The 15,741-nt window shown below is 35.4% G+C and overlaps 2 protein-coding genes and 1 long non-coding RNA gene across 3 annotated transcripts; 1 reads left to right on the top strand and 2 right to left on the bottom strand.

Annotated features, from left to right (window-relative positions):
* Positions 1-3,289: 3,289 nt before the first annotated feature.
* On the bottom strand, positions 3,290-9,338 carry LOC141365353 (uncharacterized). Its single transcript, XM_073869624.1, has 10 exons — positions 9,198-9,338; positions 8,256-8,393; positions 8,091-8,157; positions 7,883-7,986; positions 7,294-7,377; positions 6,787-6,848; positions 6,513-6,596; positions 5,077-5,131; positions 4,601-4,789; positions 3,290-4,509 (listed from the first exon to the last, which is right to left on the bottom strand). The coding sequence occupies exons 2-10, from the start codon at positions 8,379-8,381 to the stop codon at positions 3,619-3,621; spliced, it is 1,662 nt and encodes a 553-aa protein (XP_073725725.1). The 5' UTR covers positions 8,382-8,393; positions 9,198-9,338; the 3' UTR covers positions 3,290-3,618.
* Positions 9,204-10,847, top strand: LOC129417191 (uncharacterized). Its single transcript, XR_008635690.2, has 3 exons — positions 9,204-9,343; positions 9,761-9,843; positions 10,663-10,847. It is a non-coding gene; the product is annotated as an uncharacterized lncRNA (long non-coding RNA).
* Positions 10,848-11,558: 711 nt separating this feature from the next.
* Positions 11,559-15,365, bottom strand: LOC129417190 (S-adenosylmethionine-dependent nucleotide dehydratase RSAD2). The gene is made up of 6 exons (XM_055171694.2): positions 14,965-15,365; positions 14,587-14,748; positions 13,227-13,456; positions 12,912-13,061; positions 12,607-12,639; positions 11,559-12,351 (listed from the first exon to the last, which is right to left on the bottom strand). The coding sequence occupies exons 1-6, from the start codon at positions 15,296-15,298 to the stop codon at positions 12,187-12,189; spliced, it is 1,074 nt and encodes a 357-aa protein (XP_055027669.2). The 5' UTR covers positions 15,299-15,365; the 3' UTR covers positions 11,559-12,186.
* Between the last annotated feature and the right edge of the window lie 376 nt (positions 15,366-15,741).

Below are 15,741 nucleotides of genomic sequence, written 5' to 3'. Positions count from 1 at the left end.
TTCACCTGTGTCATTCTGTGGGACAGTGTTAAATCTTGCCTGTGCTTCACCTGTGTCATTCTGTGGGTCAGTGTTTAATCATGCTTGTGCTTTACATGTGTAATTTTGTGGGTCAGCATTAAATTATGCCTGTGCTTTACCTGTGTCATTCTGTGGGTCAGTATTAAATCATGACTGTGCTTCACCCGTGTCATTCTGTGGATCAGTGTTAAATCGTGCCTGTGCTTCACCCGTGTCATTCTGTGGGTCAGTGTTATACCATGCCTGTGCTTCACATGTGTCATTCTGTGGGTCAGCGTTAAATCATGCCTGTGCTTCGCCTGTGTCTTTCTGTGGGTCAGCATTAAATTATGCCTGTGCTTCACCTGTGTCATTCTGTGGGTCAGCGTTAAATCATGCCTGTGCTTCGCCTGTGTCTTTCTGTGGGTCAGCATTAAATTATGCCTGTGCTTCACCTGTGTCATTCTGTGGGTCAGTGTTAAAACATGCCTGTGCTTCTTATGTGTCATTCTGTGGGTCAGTGTTAAATCATGCCTGTGCTTCTTATGTGTCATTCTGTGGGTCAGCGTTAAATCATGCCTGTGCTTCTTATGTGTCATTCTGTGGGTCAGCGTTAAATCATGCCTGTGCTTCCCCTGTGTCTTTCTTTGGGTCAGTATTAAATCATGCCTGTGCTTCACCTGTGTCTTTCTTTGGGTCAGTGTTAAATCTTGCCTGTGCTTCACCTGTATCATTCTGTTTGTCAGATTAAATTATGATTGTTCTTCACCTCTGTTATTGTGTGGGTCAGTGTTATATCGTGCCTGTGCTTCAAACGTGTCATTTTGTGGGTCAGTGTTAAATCATGCCTGTGCTTCACCCGTGTCATTCTGTGGGTCAGTGTTAAATCGGGCCTGTGCTCTGTGTCATTCTGTGGGTCAGCGTTAAATCGGCCTGTGCTTCACCTGTGTCATTCTGTGGGTCAGCGTTAAATCGTGCCTGTGCTTCTCCTGTGTCATTCTGTGGGTCAGCATTAAATCATGCCTGTGCTTCACCTGTGTCATTCTGTGGGTCAGTATTAAATCATGCCTTTGCTTCACCTGTGTTATTGTATGGGTCAGTGTTAAATCATGTCTGTGCTTCACCTGTGTCATACTGTGGGGGTTAGTGTTAAATCATGCCTGTGCTTCACCTGTGTCATTCTGTGGGTATGGTTAAATGCACATGCACATCAGAGACTGCAGGCAGGGATAATTTCTGTCCCTTAGTAAATAATCAATTACTATTTAGCACAAGACTGGCATCATGTGTTTCTACCTGTTATACCCATTTACTGTTTAACATTGTCACTTAAGTAAAATATGTTAAAGTTTCTGGCTCATTAATGACATTAATGTATTTACACACATGTTTATTATAAATTGAGATTCATCTCATATTATCTAATAAGTAAAAGAGAGTGATGAGTTTGTTTATGAATCGACAGAAATGATGTGGAAATGTACTGTATTATCTAAAAAAATGTAATTTTTAGATGTTACCAATTGAAGTAATTTTTAAAGTTAATCCAACTTTCATTCTTCTTAAAAATTCTCAAGATGTGTTTAGTGCCAAGAGAGGTCACACTAAAAACCGACGATCCCTAAAGACGACATTTAATCCTGAAAATTAATTTTTTTATTTTTTTGTACATATTTCCTGTATTTTCTGTTTCTATTTTAATAAAATAGATTGAAAAATAAATATGGATGGACATTAAACAAGTGTACAACTTTCTTTTTACAGTGTACAGGGTCTGTAAATGTGATAATAAGTTTTGAGTTTTTTTCTTCTTTTTAATAAATCTAAATATTTCTAAAATTTGTTTTTCACTTTATCATTATGGGATACGAAATTAAGTGTAGATCAATGAGAAACATCATGAATTTATTAGTTTGTAATATCAGGCTGCAACACAAGAAACTGAAAAGAGTAAAGGTGATCTAAATACTTTCTGAATAAATTGAGAACTTGTCCCTGATTGCAATGTTGTTAGATGTTGCACTTGGTGAAATGTGATCCATCAGTGCACATACACAGTTTGTTTTGACTCATGTACAACATTATAATAATCTTTACTGTACCTTGATTACAGTTGTCATCTATCAAAACTTTACTGATGAAATATATCGGGCCGATTTTTGCGAGTTTTATGTGTATCGGCATCGGCTGATACTGTACATGGCTGCTGTGTTCGATGTTTTGGAAGCCGCAAGCGATTGCAGGTCATGTGACTGAAAACAACCAACCTTTCCATGACAACATCGAAAGCTCGGCCTAACAGCTGATGATAGATGGACAAAGCAGGTTTTTTCCCTCATCTCTATATATATTTGTAGTAGTAAAGTGCTAGAAATCAGTATCCTTTGCTGATAGTTCCTCGTCATTGTGGAGAGTGCAGTTCATGGTTCCATAGCACCCTCACCTGTTTTTACTATTTGTTAAATATAGTTTTTTTTTAAGTTTATTAAATGTTTTAATTAAAACTTGTAACATTTGGCATCATCGTGCCATTTTTATGATGTAAATTGAGTGAGCAAAGCAGTATTGGCTCCAAATATCGTCTCAAGAAAATCGGCAGCCTGTATGGGTCATCGGCTAAGGCTGATGAAACAAAAATCGGTATCGGCATCAGCACAAAAAAAAATCCATATCGGTCGATCCCTACTTGTTTGCTTTATTCAGCCCCTACAGTCCAGTCTGTGGCTCGTTTGAGATGCTGATTGGCTTAATTTTATGTCATATCTTAAAGGGGACATATCACGAAAATCTGACTTTTTTCATCTTTAAGTGCTATATTTGGGTCTTCAGTGCTTCTATTAACCTAGAAAATGTGAAAAAGATAGTTTTGGTAAACCATTCTCTGCAAGCGTGTGAAAAAATAGGTCATTGATATTTGGCTCCTCTTGTGATGTCAGAAGGGGATAATACCGCCTCTTAATCTCCACTATCCAACCACGACACTCACCTACACAAAGTGTCAATTTTAAAATGCTATAATAAATTATCTATATGTTGTTTTGAGCTAAAACTTCACACTCCGGGGACACCAAAGACTTATTAGACATCTTAAAAAAGTCTTGTGAAATGTCCCCTTTAATGTTCACATGTTCACAGCAACTGGCTAAACTGCTACGTAACCATATTTTTAGCACGAGACAGGCAGAGGGGATACATTTATGGAATGATAAAAACAAATAACGAACTAGGCACTAAATGTAAAATAGACCTGGTAAAATGTAGTAAATTGAATCAAAAGAAAATACAAATGTTTGCTTTGTAGCGATACATTTATTTAAGTACAAGAGAAAGAAAATTACATTAAGCAGCCACTCGCATACAGAAAAACAGGTAAAGATGCTTATGCTTTATATTTCCAAAATATATAAGGAAATAAAGGCAAGAAGTCCAATTCTTAATGTGATTAATTGAGAGTACAGCAAGCTACAATGCTTCCTTTATTGCTTCTCAACATTTTCTTTGATCATTATTGAGATTAGCAATACTGATTTAGATATTTTATCATGAAACCCAGAATAAACTGATGCCTAACCTTTGGTAAGACTAATAAATATATGAATAAAGAACACACTGCAATTTCTAGTTATCAGGCATCTCAGACACTGGGTGAATTGCGTCTTGCAGTGTATCTAGAATCTCCTGAAGCTCCTCTGTCGTCTCCTTTATTTTCGTCACGAATTTCATGGTCTCGGACTTCAGCTGTTCTGCTTGTTGAGTATCTGAAGGCAGTAGATCTGTTGTGTCACTGTTAATTGATGTCTGGTCAGACAACTCGCTGCTTTGGTTGCTGGTGGATCCTGATTCTCGTCGACTCGCTCTTAAAGCATAATCTTGGCGGATGTTGTGGATTTCTCTCGAGTCCAGAAACACAAAGAAAATATCAACAGCTACAAAAAGTGCAGACAAAATTCCTGTAGCTGCTTCAGCCACACGAATGGCTCTTGCGGCCTGAGCTGCAATCTTTCCAAAATTTACAACTTCAATTAGACGGAGCATCTCCGGAATTCCTCCCAGTCCTCGTCCAAGTCGAGCTCCAGCCTTTGCCCCAGATTGTGCGTTAGAAAATGCACCATCGTCTGTGGAAAACTGTCTATCTAAAGTTTCCACGGCTATTTGGATGTTTTGAATGGAGCAAACTGTGGAGGTAATTTTTTCTTGGAACTCTTTTATGAGCATTTTGATCTTTTGCCGGTTTGTGCGTTGGTTAACCATGTTTGTTATGTTGCTGGCACCAGCTGTTATTCCTCCAGCTACCGCCGTGCCGATTCCCACTCCTGTTACTATCAGAGATGCTCCGAAAGTGAACGGTGAGAGAATAAGTCCCACCACAGATGTGATTCCTCCAGCCAATCCCACTACACCTCCTGTGAGACTACCTACAGTTGTGTTGAAATGGACTCTTTCCAAACCATCAGCCAGGGTTCTCAGTTCCTCTAGTGTCCTATAAAGGTTCTTAATAGTTAGCTTGTTCTGAAAAAAAGAGACACATTTCTTCAGTGCTCTTTATCATTTTGTTTAAAAACTAGTGCCATATGAATATATATTTGATAAAGTAGCTTACCTTTTCACAAAGATAATCAATGATAAAAGGTCTGGTCAAGATCTCGCTGACAGACGGACGGCTCGCTGGATTGGCCTGAAGTGTGTCGTTTACCAGCTGACGAAGTTCCTCGGAGAAGGTCAGAGGAAGAGCTTCATAGGAGGATGTGAGTATCTTTTGGACATTCTCAACTGAAAGTATTCCAGGAAACTAATTGGGGACAAAAATTAGATAATCAATAAAATCTTTTATTTATCAATAGGTTCAAACAAAACACTACATACTAAAATGTTAGTTGCTATAATGTTTTCGAGTGAAATATTCACCAGGAGGTGCCGTGGTGACATGTAGATGAAAATTATTGAGAGTTAGTTGACATGTATGTCTAAAATGGATCATTTTTACTCACTACTGCATTGGTATTTGTACAGTATGTTTTAGAACATTAGCTTTAAATTTGTTAACTCAGCTTCAATCTGATAAAAGTAAAATCTCACCGGACTCTTTAGCATGCACAGCTCGTAGAGGACACATCCCAACCTCCATATTTCACTGTGAAAGTGATTATTGCCAGGGTTTAAGTATTCAGTCTGAAATGTGTGTGTGTGTGTGTGTTTAAATATGTATGCATGTATACATACACAGGATGTATATATATAAAAGTTAATCAAAGTTATATGCATGCACTTAAAGGGTTTTGCAGGGAAACATTGAAAAATGAGAAATTACTGAATCTAAATATGAGAGCATCTAAATATAAGAGCTTTTATAATATAAAAAAAATTATATATATAATTTTTTGGTTCCAAAACGCGATAAACGCCATTTTTGAAAAAATGAGTTACTGCCAAAATCAGTATTATATCAGATCAGTAGTTAAAAGTAAATTCTTAATTTTACGCAAAATCCAATATCCGCCGTGTTATTCTGTCATCTTTTCTCCCTTTTTTCCCAAAATGCGATAAACGCCACTCCACCTTTTTTTACAGAACGCAATAAATCCATTCCTGAAATTACAGCCCACCAGTCACGCAATGTAAACAAACAATGGCGGACGCGCTGAGTACATTGAGTCCTAGTTTTCCTCATCTACTTTGTACTTCGTGATCAACAAACAAAACAAAATTATACTTTAATTGCATTGCTAAACCTGTGATGGTTTTCTGTGACGGGAAAGAAACGTAAGCCATCCACATCTAATAATTTCCGCGAGAGGCACTCGGGTGCTTGTTCTCCAGACAGCATCAAGCTTCTCATGCTAAAACATTGACCCCAGAGGATATTATGAAAACTTTACATTATTTTACTCAAAGTCAACGAAAATCGAGCAGGACCAAAACATTTTACAGCGGATCGCTGTAAAAATGTAAAGAGACAACGTCAAGTATAACCGCAGCAATGACAGTGTTCTTAATATAACAAAGTAAGTGTTTTGGTTAATGCCATTTTAATCAATGTATACCACTAGTCAAATAATGAATATAAAATGGTAAAGATGAATGCACATTTATACATTGATTTAATAAATTTATAGCATTTTTAAATTAAAAAACTGTCATGGATTTATTGCATTTTGTGGAAAAAAGAATTTGTTTTTATAATAAATCTTTGAAAATCAAGTTATGGATTTGAATTATTTATGTTTTTATAACCTAAAGATGCTATGTGAAAGTTTGTAGTGGTTTTCATCTTGTCACTTTCTTGGTATAGAAAACACGTTTTTACCGAAATTTGTCAAAATGTATTTATTACGTTTTGGAACCAAACTCTTCATATATATATATATATATATATATATATATATATATATATATATATATATATATATATATATATATATATATATATATATATATATATATATATATATATATATATATATATATATATATATATATATATATATAATCACTGTTTGTTGATGTTTAATTACGTTTTCTCTTCATAAGGTTCGCCCTTCAGAATCTCTGGTGGAACATATGAGGGTTTATTTTCTGCTGTTTGCTCTTCTGTGGACCTAATAGATACAGCAAAAAACAATGATACACATGGTAAAAATAATTGGTAATTGACTGGTAAATAAACTGGTATTTTCTGCAGTACTTTTCCAATATAGTTAACAGACCTCTAATGCTAAAACATAGTGAAATGCAGTGCAAAATTTTTAATCCAGGTAAAACAGCTTGAGTCAAAGAAGCAAACAATACCGTTGACGAATCGCTTCAAACTCGCCAAGACGGATGGTTCCGAATGTAGTGAATAATATGCTCTGTCATGAGAAAATCAATATTTTGTAAAGTTGGAAGTGCTAGTAAAAACATTTTTAAAAAGTGCTCTGAGTATACATTTTATACATGCTTTTTATGCATATACAGTACACTGATAAACTTTTGCAACTTAAAAAATTGGAGAATTTTCCCTTAATACAACAACATTGTACTAAAACAGATGACCACATTGTTAATAGGCAAAAAATGCTGTTGTTGTGTAAATAAAAAGCTTTCTGTTTTCAGTTGAAAATGGTGTGGTGTAAAAAGCCCATTTGTATGACTTGCATTTACAATTTCCGTTGGATTCTCTTTACAAATCACACAAATAAGAAAAAACAGCCAAATTAGATGCATTTTCAGAGCACTTTAACTTAATTTTAGGCTCTAGTACTCCCTTCATCCCATATAGATGATATGTAAAGATCAACTAAATTAAATCTTTACCTCAGGCTGCAGGTTTTTATGCAGAAGCTGTTGATCATGCAGGTGTTTCAAAGCCATGCAGGTATTCACAATCCATTCCAGAATCTGTAAATCAGTAAAATGTGAATTTACATTTTATTTTGTTACAAATGCAACATTTGATATTCAATTATTTGAAGTAATTTGTCTACATACGGTCTAACAACTAACTGCATACAGAGAAAAAAACTGTGACAAACATGAGGATTTGAGGAATTCACACATTTTTGCTTTAAACAGTGTAAAAAATGAAAAGTTGGATCAACTTTAAGTTTTTCAACTTAAAATGTTCACCTAAAGTGAAATGAAAGTAAAATTTTAAGTTGATCTAACTTTTCACTTTTTTCAGTGCACTTGTTGTGACAACTAATATTTTTAAGTTGAATCAACTTTCTTTTACAGTGTCACAAATCCTCAATTCTGCTCTTGGAGGGTCAACAGCAAGTTCCAATACTAGTCAAAGACAATATAATTAGATTTTACATGTGTGCTTGATTGGAAGTAAAATAACTAAAAACCAGGAACAGAATTTAAAATGCATGTGCTAATGAATGTTTTAGCATATACATGCCTCATTCTCAGAAAATTTAACGGTTCCCTCCTTTTTGTTGCTGATTTTCTGAGCAAGATCTCCACCTTCGCAGTGCTCCATTACAAGATACAAACAGTCAGAATCTGAAAGCACATTACAGTTTCAAGAGCTTTAAAATGATAAAAAAGTGAGAGTCTAATTAAGCCCTGAGAGATGAACAGTATGAATTTGAAATTTTTTGATCAACCTGTGATGAACTCCTCATGACGGACGATGTGTGGATGACTGAGGTGGAGGAGAAACAGTAATTCATCCTAAAAACAGAAACAAACTCTCAAATCTAAGTTTAATCATGTTTCATTTATAATCATTTAAATTTCAAATCTCATTATAATCAAACTGTCTAACTTACCTGGTTAGCTCTCAACTTTTTAATGACAAACTGGTCGCCACCTTCATTTTTTACCAGGATCTTATTCTTTTCTTCACTCACTAATGTGTAGCCATGCTCTTTTAGAGCAGACAGATTGGTGCCCATTGCTGTAAATTTCTGGAAATAAAAATGTTTAAAATGAGAATACATTTATGTGGATTTAAGCTAACCAAAGATTTGGTTTCTATGGAAATTGTGCTTTTTATATTAAATTTGCAAGGAAAAGCGTTACACAAATCAAGTTGAATTTAACTGAATTGAATAAATAATTTAAAAAGTACACGTTTACAACCTAGACTTTTTTTTTTAAATTATTAAGCTTTTAAGTTATTAAGAAATTAAGTTGTTCATTTGGCTGGACGGTTGTTTAATTTTTACCTAATGAAAATAGGCTTGTTCGACTTCATGCGGCGCCGCAAGAATCGACAGCCGGATGACGTCAAAGTACCGCGAGAGCGATTCGCGAAATCAAACGGTTGAGTTTGCTTTAAAACCGCTCTCGCGGAACTTTGACGTCGGTTCTTGCGGTGACGCATGAAGTCGAACGCGCCACCTGCAAGACAGGAAGTCCAGATAATAAACTGTTCAACAACTCGACACGCGATGAGTTTCACAGCTGTTTTAAACGTAAAAAATCACGCGTAAAATAAGCGCTGATCTACCGCAAACAGACTGCATGTGCGTACCTACTAATAAAACAAACTAGAAGTAATAATAATGAAATCGATTAAATCTGTGAACTAATCTTTAAAAGATCAGGGGATTTTTAAAGCTAATGCATGGGCAACAACTGCCTCCAGCTAATGTTGTGATAATGCTGTGACGTCGATACTTAAATGTTTATTACTTTCTTGATCTAAAAATGTATTTTCTTGATCAAATGAACTATATTAACGTTACGTATCAAATGATTTTCCTTACCAGACAAAAAGGGAGCAAAACTTCTGTGTTGCTCTTTTTAGTTTGTTATATCTTCAGTGATGTTTCCGTCTTCGTTCCGTCTGCCTTCCACCAACGAGAAGAGCTGTATTTCTTGCACTGAATAAACAAACATGCCATGAAATGCAGTAAGTTTCACTTTGTCAAATTTTGGGAGGGGCGAAGTTTAGAGCAATCTGAAAGCTGCAGCCTCCGGAGGTCGCATTATGCAGGCTGCATACGTCGTCAAGCCTGGTTCATTTAAGTAAACTGAGCATTACATTCGCAAGTCATAAGCATATTAAAACAATTTGCGATGAACTAAAAATAATAGTCAACTTTACAATTTTAAAATTCGGAAATAAGTCTTGATGACGTATGAAGCCTATGCGTCCTTTGGAGGCTGCAGCCCTCAGATTGAGAAACGGCCAGCGTGTTGTTTTCAAACGAAGTCACGTGTTATTGCATACAGTCTATGGTTTCACAACAACATACCCCTTTTGAAAGTAATTTAGTAAGACCTGTTAAAAAATATTGGATTAAAATACTTTTGGTTTTGTTTTAAGGAGACCAAAGAGGTATCAGTCATGGAAATTTTATGCGCAGGTGATGACATCACTGAAGCCAATTTCATGCCTCTTCACATACAGTAAGCAGAAAGCACACTGTCATTGTATTCATTAAAATGATTGTGTATCTTAATTATACTTAGTATTAATAAGGCTGCTGAGTTACTTTATTACTATACTGTTTTGCAAATATATAGTTATCTTAAACTTTATTTAGAAATATTTTTTTTTTAGAATAAATACATGATAATCAATCTGTACTATGCACCTATTTTAGTATAATAATGGCCACTATTAGTTTGGGCTTTTTTTTAAAAAGTTTTTGGCCTACAAAAGTTTAACACATTACAAATAGAATGTCTACCGGTGTCTTTATTACAAAATCAGTAATTCAGACCCATCCTGGAAACATTGCTTTCAGTCCAGCTGAATCTCTGCATAGTGAACAATAAACATGGCAGTAGTTCAATTTCGAACAATTCTCCCACAGCAAACATTCATAAGTAGGTGGCTTACAAAACAACACATTTGACTTGACTTTGTTTCTGTTAGTGACAGTAATTTAAGATTTCTCCTCTTCTTTGAAAATGAACTTTTGCCTATACTTGGCAAAATCATGGTGACTCATTATAAAAGCTTCACAGTTTCTACATTGTGCCTCACGTCAGACAGGAGGCAAGATTAAGCATTGAAGAATGCCGATCACTGTTAGCATAGAGACCTACTGTATTAATTCTTATAAAAAATAAATAAAACAAATGAAACAAACCAGCAAACCAATATATAGTTGGCATGAACCACAATTAGCATTTTGTCATGTCTTCATTTTAGATATGCCAAATTTGAAAGGATATTTCACCCTATTTTTTGTAACCAGAGCTTGTTTTCTCTCTCAACAGAGCTTCTGTGGCAACCAGGATCCACCAAGAGACCTGATGAAGAAATAACTGTCTAAAGGGAAGTTCACTTTTCATGACTTTTTACCACACACAAGTTTGTTATTTTAAAGGGGATATATCATTAAATTTGACTTTTACCTTGTTTAAGTTCTGTCAACCTAAAACATATGAAAAAGAACAATCAAGTAACTTAGTTTTGTAAAGCATGTGAAAAAATAGGTAATTGAAATTTGGCCTCCTAATCTGCACTATCCAACCACAGCACTGCCATTTAGCATAAAGAGAGAGAAAGAAAATAATTGACAATTGAGTTTCAATTTCAACAAACCACCATCATGGTGATCAGTGTTTACATTTCAGCTCATTTGCCTTTAACACAGACCAAAATGTATAGGCTCACACCAATAAAGTGGCAATTTTAACATGGTGTAATGAATTATCTGTGGTATTTTGAGTTAAAACTTTACTTACATACTCTGAGGACACCAAAGATTTATTTTACATCTTTGAAATGTCCCCTTTAAGTGTAGATGCGCAGCAAACTCGCTCAAATAGGGAGCGAAACGATCGTGATGCACCCTTTTCAGGCGCGTTGGCGCCGCAGCGATGCAAAAATAATTACTCGCTGCGCAGAATGCACCATAGTCCGCACCGGAGGACATGATGTGACATAAATTGACCAGTCAACTCAACCTTTATGTATCAACATTGTATCATGTAAACATTGTAATATTCGTATCAACTCAAGAGAAAGGATTAGCTGATCATTTACAGGGATACGATCTGTCAAGCAGCTATTCTTTTGACCAAAAAAGAAGAAACAATGCATATACAGTATATACTGTATATCTAATTCAGCATCATATAACATAACAGCTTAACAATGTCAGCCAGTGTAAATCGTTAAGAAAACTATTTATTTTCAGATAGCAAATATAAAAATACTTATACAATATACAAACAAAATTCAAGTACACAATAACACAATGTTAAAAATTAAACTGAGACTTTATTACTTAATGAAAACAAATTAGATAACTAAAACTTAAAGTCTTATTTCTATCAAAGTATATTAATGCTTTTAAAATATTGATGACGCATACAGATATATAATACCTTGATATGTGTTACTTTACTGCAAACTACTTCCTTCATTACTACATTAACAATTCTAACATAAAGTGCAGATAAAGTTAGACATAACATAAAGGCTAAATTATGAATATTATGTTGCAAAATACAACAAATATAAAAATATGTTTATTAATAACATTTATACAAAAATAAAGTTTAAAATGAAATACATATATTATGAATTTACTTTAAAAGTTTAAATTTTTGTTGTAGAGGCTCCTAAAAATAATTTATACAAACATTTATACACCAATCTAATAATATTATCTGTTTAGCTATATTGAATGTCTGTAATTTACGGCAATGTACATGCAACAATATTTACAAACATACAGTGCATTACCATTTAATATTAAATGAAACATCCATGTTGACACATGAGTAAAAAGTTCACCACTCCAGTTTCATGTCTTCTTTGCTCCAGATATATTTCCCTCCTCTAATGAGGAACATTTTCTCATCAAAACCACTAAACTTGATGGCCTCTTCCACACCAACGTCCAGGATGGATTTTGAGGGATCTTTTCTTCCCTCTCGACAATCCAGGAAACGCATCTACAGCATCAGAGTAAAAAAAAACAATGATGCATTCATTCTGATGATATCTAAATGAGACAGCATGATTAAGAGATTATATGAAGGCTGAAGTTACAGAAAATATGGGGAAAATTACTGTGGGCCTTATTATATTCCCATTCATGATTTCTCTCATACTGACATCATGACATAATGCAATACAAAGGTATCATTTACAGTGTGATGATAGTTTAATCTGAAATAAAAAATAATTTGGACAAAGATATTACTTACATATTCATCAAGAATCAAGTAGGAATCTCTCATCTGTAAAAGAAAATGGACATATAAATAAACAACTCATAATAAAACAATAGTGTGGTTATATTAAGTTCATTATTAGTTTCTGTTTCCCATTTGTTTCAGAACTAGCAATGCATATTTGTTAAAAATATAATAAAGGCTTTAGTAATGATTTAAAACGGTATGTTTGTTTGAAGTACTGTAAATTGCCTGTAAATCGAAAGTACTTGTAAAGTAGTGCAATGCTGATTTTAATTTAAATTGAGACAAAGCATGAACCTGGTTTTTCAACATACCTTTTGATTTGACTCTGGAACCAGACACTTGACGCTCTGGTGGCGGTCCAGAAATTCTTGGAATTGCTGCTCACTGATGACAAATTTCTCTGCCTCACGTAGACTGTTTTCCCCTGCATTTTCACCGTCAATTAGCAGACATTGGAATACCTGTGTGAACATTACAATACTTTTACTTTTTTAAGTAACAGTGCACTCATGCTTTACATTTCATTTTTTATGCCCAAGTTCTGGTATTGTAAGCACCAGGTTTTAAATGATTACAGCCTGAGTTGATAAGTCATATTTGGACTGTAGTAAACAGATTCACCATACCTTCCAGCGTACTGGGTTTAGACCAGTGATGTGCTCTCTCATATCTTCGTCCACATTGAAGGTGTTGATTACAGAGTTGATTTTGAATGCCACTTTATATTCCCGGCACCATTTACAAACTTTATGGAGATTATCCAAATGGCTCTTCTTTCCTTGACCTCGACCTATGACTTTATTGGTGTCCTCATAAAAGCTATCACAAGAAACTGCCAGAATATCCAAATAGTCACCTGTGAACAACGAGAGGAGGGAAATAAGCAATAAATTCAGAAAGGCTAATACAAAATGCTTTACGAAACAACTGTAACCCCCCACTAATGAAGAAATACTGTATTATACTTTAGCATTAGTAACTACAAAAAAAATCTAGATACAAAAGTGTTTTGAACCTTACCATAGTAGGTTAAATATAGTAATAATACAATATTTTACTAAAGTTTAACGAATTACTATAGTTAATACTATAGAACACTTTAACAGAGTGTACAATAGTAATTATAGCCTACTTCATTTATTACTGTTTACTATACGAATTGATCTCGCGTTAATTTGACGTCATAAACCGATCGTTCTGCGCAGCACCGCATGAAATCGAACACACCTTTGGTTTTCGCACTTACTGTGGCCGTTACTCAGTCCGAGGGCTGCGGCCTCCGGAGGTCGCGGTTGCAGGGTGCATACGTCATCAAGACTGTCTCCTTTCAGAATATTAACAATTATAAAGTTGATTAATATTCTTAATATATCGTAAATTCTTGTAATATGCTTATGACTTGCGAATGCAATGCTCAGTTAACTTAAATAATCCAGTCTTGATGACGTATGCAGCCTGCACATGCGACCTCCGGAGGCTGGAGTCTTCGAATTGAGAGACGGCATGTAATTTACCCCCCAAGTTATTAAGGTTTTAGGGTGTTTCTTTATGACAAATTTCCTAGATATGTGCACTCGTGCAGCGTGAAGGGAAGTTTCAAGGGATAGGCATAAATATTTGGATGGTGAGTGCGTTGTAAGAATTACACATGTGACCTGAATACATCAGTATTGCGCCACAGCGTCTTTGTTGCTGTGTTTGTTCTGCTTGGCAAACAAAGTTGATTTTTTTCTTAAAAACTACACTGAGTAGGGGAAGAATATTTCATCAATATCATTATAATTATACATTTTATCTATTTATCATTATTAAAAATGTATCATTACATTTTTGATTCTGTGCGTTTTTTTTCTTCATAAAACTTGCCAGATAAGCCGGTGATCAGTGAATCTAGAACAAAATACACACAACGTCTATTGCTGACAATTCACTCTCTTTTATTATCACGTGCTGCCATCTGCTGGTCTTGTTTATCACACGACTCACCGTATTTCTGAAACCAGGTTTCCTTTATTAAACTGCCGTTACTGACGATGCTGACACTCGGCAGCTCCAGCTCCTGTTTGCAGTACTGCACCAACTGTCCCAAGAAATCTCCCCTCTGGTGCATGAACGGCTCTCCACCTGAGAAATTGATCTTTTCCATTCCTGAAAAGTTCAGATGAAATTTATCAACTTCAACGTACACTCTCAGGTCTCTCAGGTAAAAATAGCTGTCAATGTAAGCTACACTTTTGTACCTGATGGTGCATATTGGTACCTCAACGGTAGCCTCATGCGTACCTACCTGTATAGGTCAAAGGGTACAGTCCCAATAACAGCTTTTGTAACTTTAATTCGAACAATGTAGTAATGTTAAATTACCTGCTTCCTTCAGAAGTCGTAATCCTCGCTTTGCCTCTTCAATAGGTAAGACGAACGAAGTCTTTGCCGTATGGAAGCAAAAGCCGCATTTGTAATTGCACTGCCTGGTAAAATGGTAGTTTACACTTTTCGGAGTTGTCAGCTGAGCATTCGGTCCCTCATTCTCATCCTTGGTGCGAATCGTGGGCTGTTTGTTGCTAACAGATGTGTTTTGCCCCCGTGCGCCTGATATCAGCATACAAACATATATCCACAGGTTTGAAATGATGATGCGGATGTTCTGCATCAACATTCCCGCAAAACTTGGTTGCAGTAGTTGTCTTGGTGTCAGCATGATTATAGTCTGTGATGGACGAAAAGTTACTGCCACCCCTTTTATACTGAGCCGAAGGATGCTGATCAGTTTCTTTTCTTGTTGGGCGGTTCGGAAAACGAAAGGCAAAGAGCGTCAGCTGATTACTTAAGCTTGAGTATCATTCTTCTTTGTATAATCTCATAACCACGACCAACGCCCTGTAGTATGCTATCTATGAGCTATATTTTACAGTAACAACATTTAAATGCTAAAATAAGTAAATACATAATAATACATGTGTTATTAAATAGTGTTTTTACAAAAAACTTTCAACACATGTAACGTTTGCATGTTGTATCGGTATTACAGTATTTATAAACAAAAATGCAACCTAACTTGTTATCGTGCAGTTTCAATGTACACCAGATTTATCTCTGATCGACAGGGCAACGTCCAGGACCGGTGTTTTACCTCTTACTGTG

The sequence above is a fragment of the Misgurnus anguillicaudatus genome, chromosome 7 (genome assembly GCF_027580225.2).
Source record: "Misgurnus anguillicaudatus chromosome 7, ASM2758022v2, whole genome shotgun sequence".
NCBI classification, from domain to species: Eukaryota; Metazoa; Chordata; class Actinopteri; order Cypriniformes; family Cobitidae; genus Misgurnus; species Misgurnus anguillicaudatus.
The sequence above is the reverse complement of the archived record's forward strand: the minus strand, read 5'-3'. Positions and strand labels throughout refer to the sequence as shown.